At 40.3% G+C, this 23,573-nt stretch overlaps 1 protein-coding gene across 3 annotated transcripts in view; it reads right to left on the bottom strand.

The window, feature by feature from the left end:
• The window catches only part of CPAMD8 (C3 and PZP like alpha-2-macroglobulin domain containing 8), a 65,712-nt gene that overhangs the window by 18,189 nt on the left and 23,950 nt on the right, over nt 1-23,573 (bottom strand). For all 3 annotated transcript variants that reach the window (XM_034437559.3, XM_060694131.2, XM_034437560.3), the window contains 13 exons: nt 22,795-22,959; nt 19,447-19,589; nt 17,708-17,770; nt 13,613-13,841; nt 11,814-11,967; nt 10,679-10,821; nt 10,068-10,119; nt 7,959-8,257; nt 7,596-7,821; nt 4,757-4,933; nt 4,522-4,603; nt 3,522-3,678; nt 1,247-1,321 (listed from right to left, as the gene is read on the bottom strand). In XM_034437559.3, the coding sequence (XP_034293450.2) occupies nt 1,247-1,321; nt 3,522-3,678; nt 4,522-4,603; nt 4,757-4,933; nt 7,596-7,821; nt 7,959-8,257; nt 10,068-10,119; nt 10,679-10,821; nt 11,814-11,967; nt 13,613-13,841; nt 17,708-17,770; nt 19,447-19,589; nt 22,795-22,959 (1,965 nt within the window). The remainder of the gene's footprint in view (nt 1-1,246; nt 1,322-3,521; nt 3,679-4,521; nt 4,604-4,756; nt 4,934-7,595; nt 7,822-7,958; nt 8,258-10,067; nt 10,120-10,678; nt 10,822-11,813; nt 11,968-13,612; nt 13,842-17,707; nt 17,771-19,446; nt 19,590-22,794; nt 22,960-23,573) is intronic.

The following is a 23,573-nucleotide window of genomic DNA, read 5'->3' as shown; positions in this document are numbered from 1 at the left end:
AGTCTGAACATCAGGCTGACTGTGCAATGATTAATCATCATCATCATCTTTACTTCTATATAGTAATAGTCTTCCCACTTCTAATTTCTACTTTTATTACATTGTTCTTTAATTTTTAAATAGCTTGAGCGGTTGCTGCAAAAGGGAACTATCAAGCCACACCAATGCTAAATTTAAAAGACAGGCAAAAAATAAGAGTGTGGTGTTTCAGTGGCCTAACCAACTTTGAGGGAGTTCCTTCCAGTCAAATGATAGTTCTTCTCAGTTCCTGGGAAATTGCACTAGCAAGCATACTGCAAACTTTGTAGCAATTCCAGGGGTGAAATGCTCCTGGTTTGGACCGGATCGCTTGATCTGGTAGTGATAGCGGCAGGTGGTTTGGAGAACCAGGAGCAAAAATCCCTGTGCCCCCTAGATGCCCAGCTGAGCCGTGCGATCATCAGAGGCTTTCCATAGAAAGCCTGCTTCCTAAGAGGACATCACTAGAACAAACAATAGAGGAAAATGTTTTCTAGTCTTCAACCTCCATTTTCTGTGAAAGGAGGTAGAGAGGGTAATTGGGCTTCAGCTCCAGAGGACTCTGAAGGAAGTAGTTTACCTAAACCTATCTGGTTGGGTTTTAGATTGGGATTCAATAGATACTTATGTTTGTCAATGAACTATTGAGAAGCCAGGATTCAGGTAATGAATCCATCTTAATGCTCCTTAATCTCTCAGCAATCTTTGATACTTTGATCCTGGTAATCTTCTGGATCAACTTTGGGGGTTAGGGGTGGGAGCAATGTGTTGCACTGTGTTGCCTTCTTCTTCAGCGGTTATTACTAGCCGATGTTGACTCTCTCTGCTTTTATGTTTTTTTCATTTGTTTGTTTATTACTTATTAAATTTATACAATGCTCATCTCATGGTGCACAGCGATAATTTTGTTTGACTTCTACATGTATTATCAGTAAGCCATCATCAGTATGCTGCATTGGTTGCCAGATGACTTTCAAGGGAATTTCAAGGTGCTGGTTATCACCTATAAAGCTCCACATGGCATAGGACCTGGTTATTTGAGAGTCCACCTGTCTCCATCTTTCTAACCTGTGTATTCAGGTCAACTTGAGTGGGCATGTTCCAGCTTTTAAGCCTTAAAGGAGAGAAATTGGTTGGTTATTGGCTCTTTGGTTTTTAGCCTCTGATCAGCTGTCATTCATAAATACTGGGCAAAATGTGGAATGTCTTGGACACATTTATCTTTTACCTCAGAAGTCACCCCTGTTTCCAGCAAAGCTGCTACTACATATGCTGTTACAGAAATCTTCCCATGAATTCCACCCTGGAAGAAAAAGACATAAAAGGATTAGACTAAGAAACTTTTTATGAATAAAAGATCTGCACTTGAATCCAATCCTCTCTTTTCACGTTTTCAACATTTCTCAAGAGATTCTGAACAAAAAATGCATGAAGAAAGCATCTCTTTGCCTCTCTGAATGGGAAATATATATCTTTTGAATGACTGAATCTTTAGAGAATGTGTAATAACTACCAATGCCCTAGTTGGGAAGAAATTATTTAATTCATGGATCAAAGACTGAATAGAAATCTTATAAATTTCATCCCGAAACATTCAATTGTTGAGAATTAGAAAAATAGATGAAACTTATCCCTAGTCAAGATAGCAAGTGTGAATTCTTGATATAGCAATAGCAGGAAATGTGTGCCTTTTTCAACCAAATAGGTAAACTAGTAAACATTTTAAAACCGTAGAAGCATGGGAGGAAGGGTCTGCTGTTTCTCATCCACCATTCTTCCTCTTTGGTAATTTGGCCTTTCTTAGTGAGTTCACTGAAAATTCTCTTGATTCACTTGTCTAGTTTTTGTATTGTGTTAGTGTTTACTAGGATGTACTAGGATTTCTTTGTCTTCTAGTACAGGGGTCACCAACCTTTCGAACCTCCGGGAACACTAAATCCATAATTTTAAATCCCACAGACCACTAATATGATCTGCCTAATGACCAGCTGGGTGTGCGTGGCAAGGTGGTCATGTGACTGGGTGGGCATGGCCAACTTGATGTCACTCACATTGAGGGGCGCCTTGCCAGCCTCTATTCGCTACTCCTCACCTGCTCACCCGGGCTCCTTAGGGCCCCAACAGGAAGCAGTTGCTGGAGCTAAACAGCCACCATGAAAAAAGAGTTGGCAAAACAGCTCAGTTCAAATTGGATCTGACTGAGAAGGAGGCTCAGCAGAAGCACCTCACTGAGGACTACGAGCATAGGCTTTCCAAGCATAGGGTAGACCTGCGGGAGTGCAAGGCCAGGTACAGGCGCCTGGAGGCTCAGCGGGCTGAGATGGTCAGCCAATTCCAGGACATGATGCAGTCCCACTGAAACGAGGCCCTCCGGCTCCTTGCCACCAGCGGTGCTTCCCTCCAGCCTTCGCCCAAAGCCCCACACCAGGAGGCTGAAGCAGCCCCCAAGTTGGAATTTCTGCCCCCCTCCGACCTACACAAAAAGACCCTGAAGGGGGAAACTCTCTGCAGCAACACAAACGTTCATTGCACATATCCACCCAGGGGCCATAGTTTGAGGACCCCTGATTTAGTGCAATATAAAAAATGCAAATAATTTTTCTGGGGACCACCAAAATTTTCTCGCGGACCACCAGTGGTCCACGGACCACGAGTTGGTGACTGCTGTTTTAGTAGTCCCTTTTGCTTTTTGTAAATATTGTGATCTTACAAAAATCAAAAGACCCAGCAACCCCAGAAGAAAAAAACTAGAGTTATCTACAACATTCAGTGTAATGGTTATGTAGGATAAACAGACAGAAAACTGGCAGAATGCATCCATGAATACCAACTAGCAGTTAGAAGACATGATGAAAACTTTAATTTCACAAGATACGAACAGACTTAATCATAGTTTTAATTGGGAAACTGTAATCATCCTAGACTGAGCCAAGTCCAAAAACACTAGGAAATTTCTAGAAGCCTGGCACCCTTGACAAATTAACCATCAATAGACACATAGATATAAATATTATGTATATACTATGCAAAAGAAACAATAAACCATCCAAAAAAGGGAACAAAAAGTTCAAAATTCCTCCCCACCAGCAATCAGCACCCAGATGAGTAAAGATTAACTCCAAGATTTACATCAGACCAACCATTAAGTAAACAACACCCCTATCAAGGAGCTACCAAACAAGCCAACAGTAAACAGCCCAACCAAAGAACCTCTAAAACAGGGCAAGCCACTAGAATATAAGCTGAGAGCAAACCCCATTCCTTACTACCACTGATGATGTTACTTAGTTTCGTCAATCAAACATTTGCAAGAAAACAATCAAGCACAGAGAGCATCAAGGTGTCCCCCGTCCCCCCGTTCCTCCTCCCCTCCAATTTAGACTTATCAATACCATAAACTAATCCTTCAAACTGTAACAAATCCAACTTTGAAAACACTGGTCTAGAAGCTTGTCAAGGTATAATTGCAAATCTAACCCACCTACCACCCCTCTTTTTGGTACCTGGATGTCCTTATTGAGTATCCTGCCCATGGCTGGAAATGAGCCATCTTCCTTCTGATGCTGGATGATCCAATCCTTGGCAGCTAAAAGTTCTTTGGGGTCAATGAAAATGAATTCCCGGGATTGAGCAAAAGATTTCAGAACAAAGGCTGTTAGCCTGGAAATACAAAGGTCATAAAGTGCCTGAGGATGATTGCCACCATACTTGGCTACTTACTATACTGTGTGAGGTTGTATCTACCCAGCCACTGACTTCATACTCCCAACCCCGAGGAACATTTTCATTCTGCCCCATAAGTATTCTCCTCACTGCTGTTTTCTGTGTGAGTTGACAAGCATTCTTCCAGCTTATGAATGAGAAAGTTATAAAATGGACTTTCAGGCTGGTCTTCCCCTATCACAACTTTGTCCCTGTTTTGCTGCATTGGTTTTTGCACTTAAAAACCCACAACCCATGGTAAATGGTGGGAGAGTAGAGAACTGCTCAATTCCAAAGAAGCACACTTAAATGCAGTGCCATGACTTGAATGGAAAAGGAGCAACGGAGCTAGGTGGCAAGCTTTCCTGCCAATGAGAAACCATCCAATCTGTGGTCCTAGTGTCTATGCAATAGCAATAGCACTTAGACGTATATACCACTTCATGGTGCTTTACAGCCCTCTCTAAGCGGTTTATAAGTCAGTCTATTGCCCCCAACAATCTGGGTCCTCATTTTACTGACCTCGGAAGGCTGAGTCAACCTTGAGCTGGTGGGAATCAAACTGCCGAACTGTAGTCAGCCAGCGGTCAGCAGAAGTAGCCTGCAGCACTGCATTCTAACCACTGCGCCACCATGGCTCATAGAACTGTTATCTCAGGATTTTCTTCTATACTTCAACTGTTTTGATTTAGCTGCAGAACTCCACGTCAGCATCAATTGCAGGGCAGGACATGTGCAACTACTCTGAACACCATTGGACAAATATAATATTATCTTCCTACCCATTAATTTGCAACATACCACATGCTCCCTGAGGAATCCCTTTCCCCAAAGGCACTGTAGGAGCCATCTTGCCTCTTGTAGGTCAGTTGGCGCTGGTATCCTGGAAAGAACCCATAAGACAGTACATAGAAACTGAACATATAGGTCAAACTTTATTTACCGAAGTGAAACTTTTTGCATGTTGGGGCCAGAAGCAATTGCTTTCTGAATCTCCTCTTAGAAAATATCCCTGTAGCCTTTCAAGGGTCAGTACCTTGCACCAAGTAATCGGTGGCTTCGCTCTCTACCTCTGGGCTAAGTTGTTTGGTCTTCTGAAGATACTTGAGGACAAAGATGTTGGGAGCAAAATGAATCATATTCTGCTCTCCGCAACCAAAGGGCAATTGAAGGAGGTTATCCAAGTTGTTCAGCGTTGGCCCCATCACATCTCCTGGTACCAAAAGAAAATCATAGTATCAGCCAGAAAAACTTGCCTTCTAAGGTCAGTTCCGATTCTCCCAGGTGGGAGCGAGCAGAAAACAGGACAGAGTCCAAAAGTGCACTATCAATATAAGACAGATTCTCTCAATCTTGGCAAGTTGAATATGCTTGAATTTCAACTCTCAGAATTCCCTAGTCAACATGGTGGATGCTGGTCTAAAGTCTTTTTTACAGGATACACTGGAAGCAACTGACGAACTCACACTTGGAGAGGCCCTAATGCAAAATACGACTCGGAATTTAGAAGAATTAAATGAATCTATTATTTTCATTCAAAGCAGTAAAATCAAAGTCTTTATGGATCCTTAGTTCCTATTTCAATGCTTTGGGTGATCTCACGTTTTCCAGGCAACCAAATTCAATAATCCAACACCACCAGCAACAAAAATGGAATGAAAAAGTACCATTATTATAGGATGCTGAGAAAAAAAAAATTAGGGCAGTTCTCAAATGAGTATTTTGAGAAGAGTTGTATTTAGGGATATTTGTGTTTAATTTGCATAATATATAGAAGCTGAAAAGTTACTACACAGATAGTCCTCAACTTATAACAGTTCATTTAGTGACCTTTTGAAGTTACAATGGCACTGGAAAAAGTGACATGACTGTTTTTTACATTTATGATTGTTGTTGCATCCTTAAGATCTATGATACCTTATGACCAAAATTCACATGCTTGGCAACTGACTCATTTTTATGATAGTTGCAGTGTCCCAGGATCATGTGATCCCCTTTTGTGACCTTCTGATGAGCAATGTCAATGGGGAAGCCAAATTCAATTAACCACATTACTAACTTAATTGCAATGATTCACTTAACATCAACAAGCAAGGAAGGTTATAAAACGGGCAAAAGTCACTTAACAACTGTCTCACTTAGCAACAGAAATTTTGGGCGCACTTGTGGTTGAGGACTGCCTGTAGATAAATATGCTTAATATATAGTTGCTGAAACTTTGGTTTGTTTATTTTTTCTGGCTTAGTGGGTAGCATAAATCCTTCCCATTTGACCAAGGAAAGACCATCTATACCAGTGGTGGGTTGCCTCCGGTTTGGACTGGTTCTATAGTAGTAAAACCAGCGGGAGGCTCTGCCCACTGACCTCTGCCCCCTTCTGATGTCATCAGAAGCAATCTGCGCATGCGTGCGATCCCGTTGTGAACCGGTAGTAAAGGTAAGTAGAACCCACCCCGATCTATACCAATCACTAAATCAAAGCAAAGGTACTGAGAGGTAGTAGAATTTGGGGACTTTTTGCAATATGGAAAAAAAAATCAAGGGTGTCAAAATCTGCAAAGGTGTTTTTAGCTGAAACCTTCAGGCTTATCTGAAAGTAAAACAACTGCACTCAAGCAGAGTCTGAGAATCATAGTTAACACTTTGGAGAAGGGCACAGGGAGAATGTCAGCACAGGCACAGGAAGATATTTTTTAAAACTATTAAACCTGTTGTAGGGCCTAGAATACTGTTTTGTAATCAAAAATTCCGCTGTCAGTATTCAACATTCTTGGTTCCAAGCATGTATGCGGACCACACACACACACAAAAGTCCAAAAACTTCATATAGCCCTGAGGCCTCAACATACCTTCTCCTATACTGAATTTAGTATTTCTAGTTATTGGTTTCTCATTTATATGCAATTCACAAAATGGGATTACCCTATCACAATAAAGTTCCCTAATTATATTTAATTGTATATTATACATGAGAAATCCAGTTAAGCCTATGGAGATGCCCAATAACCTAGGGATTGCTAATATTCTTGCAATAAAAGCTCTTAAGAGTCTTAAGCAAACTATTGAAATAACTGAACCCCAGATCTTAAGAGACAATATTTTTAAGTGTGTGCTTTTGTTTTTAAATTTAGGAAACATTGATGTAATCCCAGATTAAAAAGAAAAACCAATCAGATCTGATGCCAACTCAGATCTTACTTTCTGATCTACGTTCTTCTCCCTAAAATAGTCAAATGGGCAAGACATCTGAGACTAGAAGCAGTTTCCTGAAAGCTAAGAAAAAATTCTAGACTAAAATTGAACTAACTCATGCCAACAGTATCCTACAGCATGTAACCAAATAGGGCTTGGCACATTACATTTCCCAGAAACAAAAAGAGCATGCCCTGAAGGGAAGATTCCCTTCCCTGGTCAATGTAATCTTAGATTATTTTGATAAAAAGATTGGATATATTTACATACATCAGTCATTCTAGCTAAATGGAGCCTCTGTGTTCTAAAACAGCATATTACTGTATTATGTATCAGCTGTTCCGGCTGATACCTCCTCACCTAGTTAAGGCGCATAGTTGCAAACAATCTTCTGTACTGGAATGCATTGTGGAATGAGCCACAAATTCCAAAATGCCGCAATTGTTATTAAAGAAAACTAAAAATGAAGTACCCCCAATCCAGAAAAAAATGCATCTAGTTCTAGGAAAATAAGCAGACAAGAATTTAATTTTTGTGCTCTGCTTGAGAGATACCAATTGAGGCATTGAATCATTCCTTCTTTGCTCCAATACTGATAGCTTCCTGTTAACGCTGATACAGTATGAACTCCTGCCATGAGTCGGTCACAACAGAACTGACTTTAATTGTTCCCAGTGTTCATACCAATAACAGAGGCGGTTGCTCTCTCCGAGCCTGGAATCACATTGTGAGGAACGCCCAGTGTGAATGCTTCATTGTGATTCTCATCCGTCTCCTCTTTCCTCCAGATTTTGAATTCTCCTGCAGAACCCCAACCTGTGGAGAAGCCGATATACTTCACCTCCGGCTGCTTGGAGGTGGACCAAGTCACAATGATGGACTCATTGAGAGTGAAGGAGCCGTGGCCCACCTGCACAGAGAAAAATAATACACCAAAATCCAGGCAGGAGATGCATATTATTGTGAGCTGCTTAAGGAGGACTACTGAAAGCATTACCTAATTAATAAAAAAGATAATGAGAAGAAAACAAAAAAAAAAAACCCTACCTGGATGACACCATGGGCCCAGCTGATCCAAAAACTTCGAAATTCGTCCCACGAAAGGATGCCTATTGTTTCTGAGCTGACCACCGGCTCACCCATCTTGCTAGTAGAGATCCAAGTTTTGGAGTTCTGGTGCCCACCAATGACAATTTCAGTCATCTCCGCCATGTCATGGGGGGCAGAGGACAAAGCGATGTGGGCATTATTGTGGGCCTTGATGGCAACATCAAAGCGCATCATGTGGGCAGGTTTCTGCACATACTGGTACTCATACTTATTAGGAGTGGAAATGTGAATTTTCTCTAGTCAAAAATAAACCAAAAACACTGTCAGTGTTCAGTCTCATTCATAGCAATGCACCTCCAAAGACACATCTTCATGGGCCTCTTTTAAATCTCCCCTTATGTAAAATAGTTTTAGAGCAAAAAGCCCACAGCAAATAACTCAAATTCCATATGCTCAAGTCAGAGTTTTCTGGGGTACATCCTTTCTCACCTCTCAGCAAGAACGTAAGCTATCTATATGTTTTAATTGGAGTTTAATTGCAATGAAACTCCTTTAAATAATGTTTTCCCAGAGAATACAGAAGATATAGTGGTTAGGGATCATGTCAACAAAATGGCTACATTTTTAGAATCACATTTGTTAAGGAGCAGTGGCTTCTTATTGTATAGCCTTTGGAGTGCATGCAACCCTAGATCCCTTCTTGGTAGCCCTATGAGCTGTGTTGTCCCAACAGCTGAGCTTTAATCGGTGTCAAGAATGATGCTGGAGGGAAGTGGTTCAGTGGTACCTCGGTACTCATTGTTAACTGGTTCTGGAAGACGGGATGAGTACCAAAAACGATGAGTACCAAACAAATTTTTCCCATAAGGAATAATGTAGTGAATCATAAGGTAGCCGACAGCAACAAGTTCTAGGCTGTGCGTTGAATGCCAAACAAATGATGAGTAACCAGGACAAAATTTTCACATCAAAATTCATTGAGTACGAAATTCGATGAATTTCAAAGCAGTTGTGTACCAAAGTACCACTATACTGTCCTTACAGTTTAATCTGGGGCAATTTAAAAATAGTAACTGGTAAAATCCCTTGGCTGGGTTTTCCCTCTCACCTAGTATCACATATAAGGGAGAAAACCAACCATTAATCACCATCTTTTTAGCTTGTAGGGGGCAACTTGGGTAACTGTGAATAAGTACTTGAGACAGAGGCTTTAGCTAACTTTCATGCTGCCCAAGCAACAGGTTGCCTGTGTGAAAGCTATCTGTGCCAGTGACTTGCTACTCACACTATTTCTGAACGTGAGAGTAGTGCTCTTCTGGAAGAGCATAAATGTGTCCTAAAATAACTCAGAGGAGGGATATTAAGTCAAGGTTTCTTCCATGACCACTTCTGCTCCACTCGTCTTGTCATCCAAATTATTTTGAGACATGGATTTAGCGTTTTTGTAGAAAGCTTGGCTGTGGGGTTTCAAAGGATTTTAGGTGATCTCACTTTCACTTTGCTCACACTTATCATTTGCGTAAAAGATTCGACAGAACCTGGCTCTTTTCCTAGTTTGACCTCCTTAGGAGACCTCCACTCTCTCCACAGGTCTATCATAGGACCACTAAACACCTATACATGAAGAAGAAGTCTAGTGAATGTTGAGAAGAGTGCTTCAGTCATGAACATAAGGTTCTGCATGATACACAAATGGTACTTTGCAAAGTATGGTTAAACATTGATTAAGCAAATCCCTATGTGGTATCAGATGTCTCACTTCTCCATCAACTCAAGCCAAAATGGCAGAAGGCAACACTCAGTGACTGGAAGAGAGGGCATACTCACAGCAGTCTCCAACTGCCACCAGGAGATTGTTAGCGAGACACTGTAGATTATTCATAGAACAAGGCTTTTCTTGGGATAACATAAAGCTTTAACTTGAACAGCTAAAGGAAAATAAAGGCTACTTCCTCAATGGGACAGTGAAGAGGAGAAGAAGAAATGTTGTCAGGACATAATTGTTAAATGCAGCTAGCAGTGCTTGACAACAAGCCTAGGGAGGGAAACTGGTGCTGAAATTTTGCTGAAACACAGCTGCTGAAACTGCTACTGAAATTCTCTTACCGTTAGGACAGAAGAAAACACTGTAGGTATATTCTCTGGTCAGACCCTCTGGCTGCAAAAAAATTGCATTTTTTTTCAGAGATACCTACACCAAAATTCAATGGCTTTCTTTAACAATAAGCATCAGAAGAAAAACTTCAAATTTAGTTTACTGAATGCCAAACCCACAACAAAGTAAAGCAAAAATACAAATCTAGTATACCTACATAAAGATTTTAAGAAATCGATCAATGACACAAAAATGAATGATGACTAAAGTTTGACCAAAAGCTGAGTTAGATGCCTAAGAGAAAGCATTGAGTTCATATAAATATTCTTGGAAACAGAATTTTGCAATTGGGGAAACTTTGGAAATAGTCTCCTTTGTCTAGGAGTACCAGCCCACCTCAGAAAGAAGAAATATTAGTAGAAGAATTTCTTTTTAACATGTCAGGCACATTCATGTGGAGATCCATGGCTCTTGATTTTTAAATCCCAAATGTTACATCCTACTATCCATCTACTCAGAAAATATTAGCATCTCTTCTAGCTTTTGCATTTTGAATCTAATGATCATTTCTCCCTCTTCCCAGCTGCAACTATTTCTCTGAAAAGACTATTTGCTTGCTTACCTCAATAATAACGCTCCTCCGTACATAATCAACACCAACAGGAGTCCTCTTGTCTATGTGGGCATCCTCAGAATGTTTGCCATTCTTTGTGAGTTGAATGTTGTCTTGGCAGCAGCTGCTTCCACTATAAGCAAAGGCTTTTGCTAAAGATGACACAAAGAAATATGAATTCTCAATAACTTGGTCCTCAACTGGAACTCAGCAGAATCTGACATGGCCAGATATTTTTCTTGTCAGCTGGTATATTCTCTGCTTTTTCTAGATTATTTAGTTCAAAATGAATAAATAAATAGGAAACTGCTATTTTTCAAGATGCAATGCCAGCCTCCAAAATGGTATTCATTCCAAAATGTTTCTAGGTCACTCTATGGGCTCACAGCTTTTCTTGATGGGCAGGGGGCTATAGTGCAAATGTATGGCTAGTATGTTCAATGACGAAGGGACACCGAAATGGTAGAAAACACTCTGAAGGAGTTTTGCAGGTAGTTTCCTGCATGGCAGTCATTTGTGAGAGAACCTAAAATTCTAGATATGCTATTGGCAAAAATAGGTTGTGGATTCTTGCATAAAAGGTTTTTATCCCTTCAGCTGAAAATATACTAAAAAGTGATTATATTCAGGAGGAATGTAACACTCTTTCCCTATAGCAGATTGTGGATAAGATGTTTCTCCCTCAAAACAAAAACAGGAACATACTGATTAGATAGGAATTGAGTACCACCAAGAAAACAAATAAAACAAAAAGAGAATTTAAAAATATCGTTATATAACTACATAAAGGTGTCGAAACATATATAGAGAAATACTGTATAGTCTACCAATGTGAATATTTAAAATGCAAGTCATAAGACTTGATCTATGTTTATTTGTTGTGTATGTTGTGTACTGTCTTACTTGTACTTGTTTGTTTTTCTTTTTTAATTAATAATTTTTTTAAAAAAAAAAGATGTTTCTCCCTCTTATTTTAAAATGTCTATAGTTTTCTCTATGGAGAATACAGATTCTATAGATGTCTGTATGTCTATAGATGTGGTATCTAAAGACAGTCTATAATGCAGATAGGCAAAATCCACTGAGTGGAGGCAACCATTTGTAACATCTTTAAATTTTTTGAAAGGAATACCAAATGTGTTACCTGTAATGTTGTTCTGCCCCAGTTCACCAAAAGATAGCACAACAGACGTGGGCTTGGCTTTGCCAGGGGTTACGCATTTTTTCCTTGTCAAGTGTTGCTTTCCAGGATGTCCCACAAACTTGATGCCTTTGGCGACTGAGATTTTCACATGAACCTGTGTGATGGTAAGGAATGAACAATGATTACGATGGGTCAGTCCAGCTAGTCATCAGGATCATACTAAAGAATGTTGGAGTAGTAATAGCAGATCATATAATTAGCGCCAACTAAGATTATCTTTTTAGTGCCTTGAATTGTAGGGAAGAATTCAGTGATAGCAAAGATTGAATTGCTATCCCTGGTAATATATGTTTTTCTTCTAAGTAAAGTGGGTTGTGTGCACTGTGTTACTCTTAAGGTTGTCTTAATAATGGTGTGTTGTACCATTAAAGTATGTCATTTGAAATCTCTTTCCGTTGTTTTTTTATGATTTATTGTTGTTGTTTTAACATCTGAGCTTTGTAACAGTTAGCAGGTTCTTCACTCACTGGATACTATCTGTATATTCAGAGTCTGACCCAAGCAACACTTATTATGGTTTACAGTAATGTAATGGGGTGGGTTGCTTTGGTTTAGGATATTATGGGAATCAGCCACTGTGGTCCCTAAATCATGGATTTATAGCTTTCTGCAGGGATTCCCCAGAAAACATAAACACATATTGAACAATAGGATCCTTCTGGGCCAGTTTTGGGGATTGGGATGGAGGGCAGTGTTCTCCTTCTTCCTCTGTGACCAGTTGAGGTCAGTATTGGTCACAGGGGAAGAGATCCAAAACTAAGTCGCTTTTGTGAAGGGTTCCTTGGGGCTTGGGTCTCTCTTTACATCTACATCTATATTAAACCACTAGGCGAGATTATTTGGCAGAATGGATACAGTGTCATCAGTGTGCCGATGATGCCCCGTTATACAGTACATAGACATCCCAATTTGGGCAGGTAATGCCATTTAGGTGCTGATGCTATCTGGAAGCTTGTGACGCTCTGGATGGAGTAGGTTTGCATATATATTTTTTTCACTCTTGATGGAATAGCTTTCTCCTAGCAGAGCTGGTACACAATTTGGGAGGTCCAGGATCATTTGCACACATTCCTGGGCTGGGAAATTTAGCTCACCGTCACTTAGAGAGTTTGGTGACTTCACAACTGAATTACCGCTATGCAATCTACATGGGGATGACCTTGAAGACCATGATGAAATCACAACTGGTCCAGAATACAATGGTGTGTGCAGTTTCCGTCACCCATTAGCTTGTTCATGTTGCACCACTGCTGTGGGAGCTGCACTGGCTTTGTTTCCTTTCAGGTGCAATTCAAGGTGCTGGCATGGGGCCAGATTATCTGTGTGACAGTCTCTCCTGAGGATAACTGTCCATTCTATCAGGTCAGATGGAGTGGCTGTGCTCCAGGTCCCTTCTCTTAATGAATGTCATCTGGCAGGATCTAGCAAGTAGCAGTGCCTGCCCTGTGGAACACCGTCCAGGAGTTCTGGCAGACTTCCACCCTTCTAACCTTACAGAAAGCCTTAGGAACTGCCCCCCCCCCAAAAAAAATCACTGGGATAGGATGAGATTGGAGCCCAGTGATTGTGATGTTTATGTCCTGGGGACTATTGGTTGAAGGCATTCGGAGTTGTTTTTTACATGCTGGTTTTTATTGTTTCTTTTTATTTATTACTGTTGGTGTGATCCAGCCAGAGTTTAGCATATAAGATGCCTGAAGGCTTATAAGTCTTTTAAATTGGACAATCAGTAATCTCACCTCCAAACACATGGGTAAGTAATTATGGACTGTCAGAGGAATCTTTGCCTGTTCCCCGCGGATTATGTGGTATGGAAGGGTGAACTCAATGAAGAATGGCTTGAAGGTCTTGAGTTCAGTCTGTCTCGCCAAGCCTAGCCCTCTCTCAGAGAGTCCAACAGCCTCCATCACCCATGTGGTGATGGAGTCTGGAACATCAACACGTAGCTGAGCTTCTCCTGAAACATCACTGTTTTAAAAAAAATGGGAAAGGAAGGAGAAAAAAAGAGTCACTGGGAAGCAGCACCAGAGAAAGATACCTCAAAGGCTTTAAAAAGAAATGCATCAAATATTCTGAACACAACAAGCAGCAATGAACATGGCACCTTTCTTTTCAAAACTTTTTCATAGCATTCTCCTACTGAAAAGTTGGATGGGGATTGTAAACTCTGTGTAAATCTGACATTAAGCCAAATGTGCCCGTTTAACCTTCCTCTCTCTGTATTTCAAATGGGTTCAGCACAGGGTGTTGTCCACATGTGCAACTTCCTATGCTGCATGAAACAATGAGGGAATCTGCAAGTCACGTGGACAGCTTGTCGTCACAATTGTCCCAACTCTCCTTTAGCCACATTGCCACCACAAGGCTCCACTGGAAGGGTCATGGTGGGACTTCTATACATATGCAAGCCTGCATATTCCTTGCAGCGTCAACTATGGTGTGCAGGATATTCTCTGCAAATTTCACATATCCAGGGAACATTCTATACTTTGGCAGCAGCCATATATGGCAGACTTTTTGACCCTTGCGCTCTCCTTATTTTATTCTTTCACCCTCTTCCCCTGTTCAGTTGCCTTTCTGTCCCAGGTCCAATCCCAAAATCATAGCCAAGGGCCAGGGAAAGTGGTGCTTTCTCCTTTCTTCAAAGACAACAATGGGAGATACAAAAAGATGCTTGTCATCTACCTATGCATTTCTTCAGGATTATCCGGATGCAAGCTTCCTTTTTTTTTTTTTTTTTTAACAACAAGCAAGCTATAACTTGCAGTGAATATCACATCGTGCAAAGGAGAATTCCAGCATTTCAATGCAATGTTTCCTTGTCTGGTGAGGCTCAGTGACTGCTCCAGTCAACCAATGAAGTTATATAGTTGAACATGTTCTTGAATCAGGTTTTCTGAGTCCTTCTCCAACATCTATAAATACTACATCACAGTCTTGCATGAACCCAGTCAGTATAATTTATAAACCATGGTTAAAGGCTTCATACAATAACAGTAGCAATAACACTTCGATTTATATATCGCCTTATAGTGCTTTACACCCCTTGCTAAGCAGTTTACAGAGTTAGCACATTGTCCCAAACAATCTGGGTCCTCGTTTTACCCACCTCGGAAGGATGGAAGCCTGAATCAACCTTGAGCCTGGTGACATTTGAACTGCCAAATTGCAGTCAGCTGGCAGTTAGCAGAAGTAGCCTGTGGCACTGCATTCTAACCACTGCATAACCACAGGTCAAGCAATGGTATCTTAGCTAACAAATCATGCTTTATCATACACTCTGAGCCATGATGTCAGAAAAAAAATTAGACCCTTTTAACTGTGTTAAACCTGGGGTCTTGTGTATGCAAAGGTGTTCTTCTAACAAATTAATGTCTTTTTCTATGGTAGTGGATTTCCAAATCTGGCAAGCATTTAAGAACAAGACAAGTGCTAAATGAAAAGCCAGTATCCATGTAGCACCAGATAGTTATTTGCAAAATGGCAACAGCAGTATGATTGCCAGCAGTCCTGCAAAGGCAAAATAATTTTAATAAATAGAAGAAAGGTTTTAAAAAGTTGGGGTGTACTAACCAAATCAAGATGCTTCCAGATCATTTTTTTGTGCAAGAAATTCTCTTTACTAGCTTAAGGAAACATCAGAACATTCCCCATTTAACATTTAGGTAAAGAAAACAAATGTGAAATGTGTGTCATTGTATCTGCTATGCTTTTTCTTGTATTACCGTGCTTTAAATATAAGTTGGTGAATGTAAAAAAGAGACTTAAATTACAATAGAATGACCCCTATTGATCAGACGACAACAAAAAGAGGATAGAGAAGAAGAAAATTGGCTATAGTTTCCCACAAGGATGAATTGGCAAAGACAGATCCTTGTCAGATAAAAGTAGTTTCCAGTTGCACTCTAAACCACTTAATGAAACAATTAGCCATGGCACTATTCTCTCAACTGGGATTCTAACCAGTAACAAGATTTTTTGCATACCATATAGCATTCATTCTCTGCAAGAGCAGGTGCCTGAATGCAAACATAGACACAGCTATTTGGCTCCTCTGACAAGACCCAAGACTTTCTAAGAGACAATGTCTGATATCCATAGAAGCTTTTTGCTTCCTCTTTCAATCATGTCAAGCTGTGGAAATGTGCTCACAAAAATGGGAATCCTAGAACATCTTATTATCCTCATGTGAAACTTATATATAGATCACGCCACAGTTATGGACCAAACATAGTGAAACTGATCGACTCCAGGATGGCAAAGAGTGCAACAAGGCTGTATGCTCCCCCTTGATTTATTCAATATGTTTGCTAAATATATATATTAATGGAAGCTGAATTGGAAAAAGATGAGTATTGTTTTAAAACAGGAAGGAACAAACATCACTATGTTATGCTGATGACACTGCTCTGATGCTAAAAATGCAAAAGATTTAGTAATAAAAGTTAGGAGCACAGTATAAAAATGAAACTAAAATTAAATACAAGGAAGTCCGCCCATTAGACACAACCAGTTCAACAACTATTCTTAGAACTGACAATGAAGATTGAAGTGGTGGATAGCTTCTACTTTTTAGGATCAACTATTAAGAGTAAAGGAACAAGCAGTTAAGAAATACACCATAGATTAATACTTGGTAGAGCAGCCATAAAGTCCTTGGAAGAGATATTCTATATACCTACAAAGATCAAAATAATAAAAGAAATAATCTTCCCTGTGACACTCTATGGAAGCAAAAGTTAAACTTTGAAGAAACAGGATACAAAGAGTACTGATGTTCTGAACTTTGATGTTGGAGGAGGCTTCTGGAAATACTGTTTACAGCTAAGAAAAAAAAACCCAAATCGATCATTGAACAAATCAATCAAGATAACCAGGTTCAAACTATGTGAAGACTTAGCTGTATGGGATACACCTCTAATGCCGGGAAAGATGGAAGGAAAAAAGAAGATGTCCAGTAGCAAGTTGCATGGATTCAGTTACAGGAGTGATGAGTACAGTGTTGGAACATCTGAAGGACCAAGTTAAGGACAGTAATGGAGAAAAAAATCTATCCATGTGATCACTGAGAGTGAGCATTAACTTGATTGCATGTAATCAATCAAATCAATCAATTAATTAATTAAAAAGCTGTTTACAGTCCAAACGTCTCTTCAATTTCTTTCAAAGCAGATCAAATGCTACAACAGTTGCAACTTTATGGACACTAGTGCCACTGTAATTTTCAATTGTGCCTGAATGAATGGCCAAAATTTGAGGATTACCTTAGTATTTACTAATTTTACAGCACCTTCACATTGGTTTCATGGTTTCATCAAGCTATTCATCATCACCCATGTTTTTAGATTACGAGCCTTTGACGTTCTCAACATATTTGTACAATTACCCAATGTTTTTAATTCCTCTTCATCATGCATTACTTTACACTTGCTTATAAAGAGGCACATTTATATTTCTAACTCTTATTCCCAATTTGAAGGGGTCTTTCCTATTTTGTTCTGATCTAACAAACCTCAATACCTCCATGGTGGTGGTGCAGTAGTTAGAATGCAGTACTGCATGCTAACTCCCTGCTCAACTCCACAAGTTCGAGCCTGACCGGCTAAAGGTTGACTCAGCCTTCCATCCTTCCAAGGTTGGACCCAGTTTTTTAGGGGCAATATGCTGACTCTGCAAACTGCTTAGGGAGAGCTGTAAAGCACTGTGAAGCGGTATATAAGTATGTGCTGTTGCTATGTTCCTCACAGAGAGAAAAACAAAATTGTGCCTCATTCATAAGGCAGGACAGGCCCCTACAGACAACAGAAGATGGCTCCACATTGAGGAGAAATTACCTGACATTGAAGCACTGCCAGAGCCAAGTCTCTGGGAAGAATGTTCTTTTCTTCTTGTCTGCTCTGTGGAAGGCAAGAGATTTGTGGATGCTGAGAGAACTGAGCAATATGCCCCTTCAAAAGCAGAAGCTCCATGAAACCCTACTTCTCATGACAATACAATCATCTGATTTCGGCCCTTGATCAGTTGCAGGGCCTACCCATCGATTTTCATATTCTTTCTAGTATTTAAATCTCTCAAAAGCTGGAGGCTAGATGTCTGTGGAGATTCTCAATCATCCAGGTTATGGTTGTCCCAAAGCAGTGATGGGTTGCTACCGGTTCGCCCCGGTTCGGGCGAACTGGTAGCAGCGGCAGCAGGAGGCTCTGCCCATCCGCCCAGACGTCATCAAATATGCTCTGTGCATGCGCAGAAGCTTCTGCGCATGTGTAGAAGTGGCACGCATGCAAGCGAAGCAGTAGCAAAGGTAAGTAAAATCCACCACTGTCCCAAATATGCTTTTCCAAAAGGCAACTGGGCTTTCTTGATTTCAGTTCAGGTCTGAACTGGAGAAGTTTCTTGGATGAGAAGCGAAATATTTTCAAGGAAAAAACCAAGAAAGTCCAGTTGCCTTTTGGAAAGGCATTGGAACAGCTGGAGGCTAGATTATGCCAAAGAATCCCTCCTCATATATGTATTTGTCTAGGAACACTGATCTATCTGCAAAGGCCTTTTTCAAGTAATCCTCCCAATCCAGTTGGCCGAGTGGCCATACAGAAGAAGACCTTCTCAGTTATGGGCCCAACATAGGATTGTTCTTGCCAGGGAAACCTATCTGCTGCCCGTATTAGTGTCTTCCTGGCACCAGTTCAAAATATTTCCTTTTCTACCAGGCATCTGTGGCTTTGAATATAAGTGTTTGTTTTATTTTTGTTCTTATAATATCACTATACTACCCTGTTTCCCCCAAAATAAGACATCCCCTGATAATAAGCCCAATCGGGCTTTTGAGCGCATGGCAATAAGGCCAAGCGCTTATTTCAGGGTTCAAAAAAATATAAGATAGGGTCTTATTTTTGGGAAAACACGGTATACTATGTATTGTTTCTATTTTACCACATTTATCATTGTTATCAATGATGTAGAGACTTTTTATCATTGCATAGAGAATTCTTCCCAACAAAAAACAATTTATTAAATAAATTGAGGTGCCTTCCCAGGAGAGGCCAGCTAAAGGAAACCCTAACCTAGCAAGCACCTCATTCCTTGCTTCTCATGCCAATCTCAGGCTTCTACAACCAGTTGGCAGGAAGCAAGAAACAAACAAACACGCCTTCAGATCTCCCATGGAACACAAAGCTGTGTGATTAAACATTTCCATTCCCAGTCAAAGGGGCCAAAACAGAGCTCCATTATCAGCTACCACACATGCATGCATACACATTGATTCCATCACGACTGCCATCTGGCTTCATCTTATCAACCCTTACTGCCTGCTGAGCAAAAGAGCAGGTGTCTGCCACCATGCCCAGAACAACAATGCCACTTGGGTTACGTCGTTGGGATTGTAGCTGCTGGTTACTTCCCATTGGCAAGCTTCTTTGGCTCATCCAAGTAGCAGATAGGCCAAACTGGCTCCTAAATCCTTATTCCATGGAGCCAAGTAAGGCCATCTTCAACACAACAACCCCAAGTTGGAAGGCAGCACAACACATCTTTGGGACAAACAGATGATCAACAAAAGGAACATTTGTTCTACCTGGACTGAGCTTTGGAAGGTGTAGAAGCCACCAGCATCCCGGTGTGAGGTTGAAAGGCAGGCACAACCTCCTCGGTATACAGACTGCCATGCTGTCTATGGTTTAAGCTGACGAGATCAGTCATTACAACTAAACCGGTTTCCTAGGCAACAGGAAACAACAACAAAAAGGCCATGTCTGTTAAAAACTGATTCAGTCTGTCTCATTAAAGAGTAATCCCCCACCCTCCAATACTCCAAATATCCGTGGAAGGAAAGAGCATTGAAACACAGGGAAATTATGTCAAACTAGCCAGCACAAATGGCCGTTACCAGGCAAATATTAAACACTGCAGTGATTTCCCCATCTTCTCTTCCCCAGAGAGATCAGGTGCTTTGAGGAAAGCTGGCTTCACAGTTTTCAAATTGTCTAAAGTGGAATTTCCAGGCAACGGCAAGCAAAAATAAAATAAAGTGGACTTTGTGAGAATCACCTCCATTTCCAGGAGATGAGTGGGAAATTTTTCTTCTTCTGGACAGACTGCAGACCCTCCTCAGCTGAGACTGCATTCCTTAAACCAGATTACAGATGGCATTCCAGGCCAATCTATCCTGAGTTGCCAATAGAAAAATGCTGCCCACCCCACCAATAACGTATAATTTATGCTGTAGTAATTTCCCAAACATTAAATAAGTCTTCTTTTCATTAGGAATGTTGGTATAATTCTGAGCCTGAAAAGAAATCCTCAAACCACCCTGAGATGTTACCCTATTTTGGTTAGGAGATTACTCTTCTTAAGAGTGCCATGTTTGGTCTGCAAAAATCCCAATAACCTTTAGATGGCAACAGGAAGAAACACCATCTTACTAATGCAATTCTATCTAGCAATCATCCTGATATTTGCAGTAGTGATATAACATTTTTACCTCAGTCAATACTTTTGCCTGATAGGAATTCACTTCCTTTGAACACTTCCTTGTATAAAAACTGGTTACTAAAAGGAAGAGAATAGAAAAACTACATCCTTACTAGGGAAATCAGTTTTCTTTTTCCTCCGAAAGCAGACAAGCCAGTCTTCTTTAGAAGGAATGCTTCTCCTATGGCTCGCTCAGAGGCCGCCAGTTTATTTTTGACTGCAAATTCTCTCTCTCTCCCCCACCCCCCATCCCCTTGTTTAAAATGATCTGACTTGTTTGTTAATAAGCTTTTCTCTTTTCCCCTGATCAAAATGAAATCATTTCACACTGGGAACAGAAGAGGCTGTGTCCCTTCTGCCAAGCACGTAGGAGCCAATAACGTTTTCACCTATGCTATCTCCGTTGACAGAACCTCTTTGGGGAAAGTGGCCTGTTTAGAGAAAGCAGAGAACAGCTTTTGGCTCTGAATGCCAAGGACTTCTTCTCAAAGAATCTGAGCACAAGATGTACTTAGAAATTAACCTCTCACGCCACCTCCTTCCTCACCAAAGGAAAGTCTTTCCAACAGCCACAAATTTAGAGTTCTCAGAACAGGAGAAAAAAAGTTTCTCCATAATAAGGATGCAAAGATGATGGAAATAGAGGCATTTTCAGAACCTATTTGAGTTCAGTTGTGGAAGGATTCAGCCTGCGGAATGGGTTCTAAGCAGGAAAAGAACTAGCACCCCAGATGCAGAGAATGGTTGCCAAGTTCTGGGTGCCCTATCTCTATGCCCCTTAAAAAACACCTGAATGTAAGCAATGTTCTTCAAAAAGGCTTCCAACTCTTTTGCAAGGTTGCATAATTCTCATATGAAATCTAACTGGTTATATCTTGTTTTGCACTATTTTAACTCCAGTGTGCTTCCTGCCACAGTCTGGAGTATCTAGAATTTCAGGAACTTCCTAGCACTAATTACTATACGAGACCTGGCCCAAAGACATAGTTTATTGAAAAACCTGCCCCAACCAGCCAAATGACAACATTTTTCGGTTATATAAATATTCTCCTTTAACTGAAATATTTCCGTTACTTTAGAGTTACAAGATTCAGTGCAGACAAGATGTCATTTCTGCCCTAGAATTCTTTAGTACCGAGAATTGTTTTCTCATAATTGCACTGATTAAAATAGCATTCCTTATAGCACTACAACATCCAGTGTTGTGCCTGAGAACCAGTGATGAAATGTAAAATTTGTTACTACCAGTTCTGTGGGCGTGGCTTGGTGGGGGGGGGTTAATGTGACTGGGTGGGCGTGGCCAATTTTTTGTTGTTGTTGTTTACTTTTAAAAGCATTTTTTCTACAACCTCTTCGGCTGAAGAGGTTGTAAAAAAAAATGCTTTTAAAGCGGTCTGACGATCCCAGTTGAGTTGCCTGATCGTCAGAGGCTTTTTTTCCTTTTAACAGCATTTTTTCTACAACCTCCTCAGCCGAAGAGGTTGTAGAATTTTTTTTAAAAAAAAATAATAAAAAAAGCCTCTGATGATCGCATGGCTCAGCTGGGCCATGGGGGGGGGGCAGGGATTTTTGCTACTGGTTCTCCGAACCACCCGCCTCCATCACTACCGGATCGGGTGATCTGGTTCGAACCGGGAGCATTTCACCCCTGCTGAGAACTTTCTATAGTTTACTCAGTCTAACATGGATTAAGAAGTACTGAATTGCTTACCTCTTGATCTATGCTAAATTAGTGCTGAATTTCCCCCTACTGTAATTTCCCTTAGAGAGCCTTCTAAAACTATGCAGTGTTAATTTATGTTTAAGAGTAACAGAAATGTTGAGAAGCAACTTTAATTAGCTGTTTCATTCTTTTTATTTGCTAAGTAACACCCTCTATTGAAAACAGACAAAAGAATGGGAGAAAACCAGAAATGAAAGCTCCTTTTCTTGGAAAAGAAAGTGATACTTGAGTAATTTAAGTTAAACAATTAAGGGGATAATTAATCACAAATCATACAGCCAAGATCAACAGATAAACAATAAGCCCCCAAACAGTGAATGTTTAATTAAAGTTGTGTAAGCTCTAAATAGGACATTTTGCAAATTTGTTACTCTAGATTAGTACAGACTGGATATGAAAAAAAAATATTTTTTGCGTCATTTAGTATGGTGCAAAAATAGGATATGCAGTCTATTATTATTATACTGTATAATGATGTCTGCATCACCCATTAAATGTCACTGAATTAAAAAAAATGGTAGTTCCAGAGAAAGGGATTGTTATAGATCGGTGAGTTTCTATGGTAGGAAAAGCAAGACAAGATTGAATTTGCCCCATGCAGTGTGCTAAAGTGGGTTTAATCTGTTGAGTTGTTCTGCTTGACTGTGCTCTCAGTCAGCTGGCAATTTTACAATTACCACAAAAGACACCATGCAGATGCCACATTTATGCAAGAAGCGAAGACCTCACCGTAAATGCACAGCGGGCATCTTTGGCAACGTCCCAGTGCCAGGGAAAGATAGAAGAACGACGGCGACGCTTGTTTAATGTTGAGCCTGGCCACCAGAAGTGCCCTTCTTCTTTTGAAGTTCCAAAAGCATCAGAGACATCATAATCTGCAAGTTCCTGGAAGATCTGCACAATCATGGACAAATCTTACGTTAACACGGCATGTCAGGGACTAATAACTATCTTGCTGGAATAATCAAAAGGTTCTGCTTTCCAGAAGTGATCAACAAAATCCAACTCTTAAGTGTGAAAAATAACTGCAAGGTTTTCAAATTACAATACGTATGGTATGGTCTTCCAGTGTATCTAAGTAATAAGCGTTTTAAGAGAGATCAGAACAAATGTTTCTTCACGCAACAGGTAATTGAACTACACTGGCATAAAATGCAGCAATAATCCTAATTTTAAAGCAATGAGTATGATTTTGTAAGGAATAATGGTGCAAGAAGGTGTCTATCCATGATTTTGCTTGTAGCTTTCAGAGAGGCATTGGCTACCTGTATAAGAAAATATTTATTTACTTGGTCCAATCTATTAAAGCTATGGACTTGAAGCCCTTTTCTGCTCCCTAGGATCCACTTCTGACCCAATCTGAGAACTGAAATAACAGCCTCCTGCCATCTTCTTAACATTTATAAAAAGTTCTCCAAATGCTCTTAAGATACCCAGGAAAACAATCTCACTCCTGCCCAGATGAAATGGTATGTCCAAGCCTACTGTGGCCTTAGATCCTCCAAAAA

This window comes from Pantherophis guttatus, chromosome 1, assembly GCF_059756535.1.
Source record: "Pantherophis guttatus breed Tessera chromosome 1, ASM5975653v1, whole genome shotgun sequence".
Lineage (NCBI taxonomy): Eukaryota > Metazoa > Chordata > Lepidosauria > Squamata > Colubridae > Pantherophis > Pantherophis guttatus.
The sequence above is the reverse complement of the archived record's forward strand: the minus strand, read 5'-3'. Positions and strand labels throughout refer to the sequence as shown.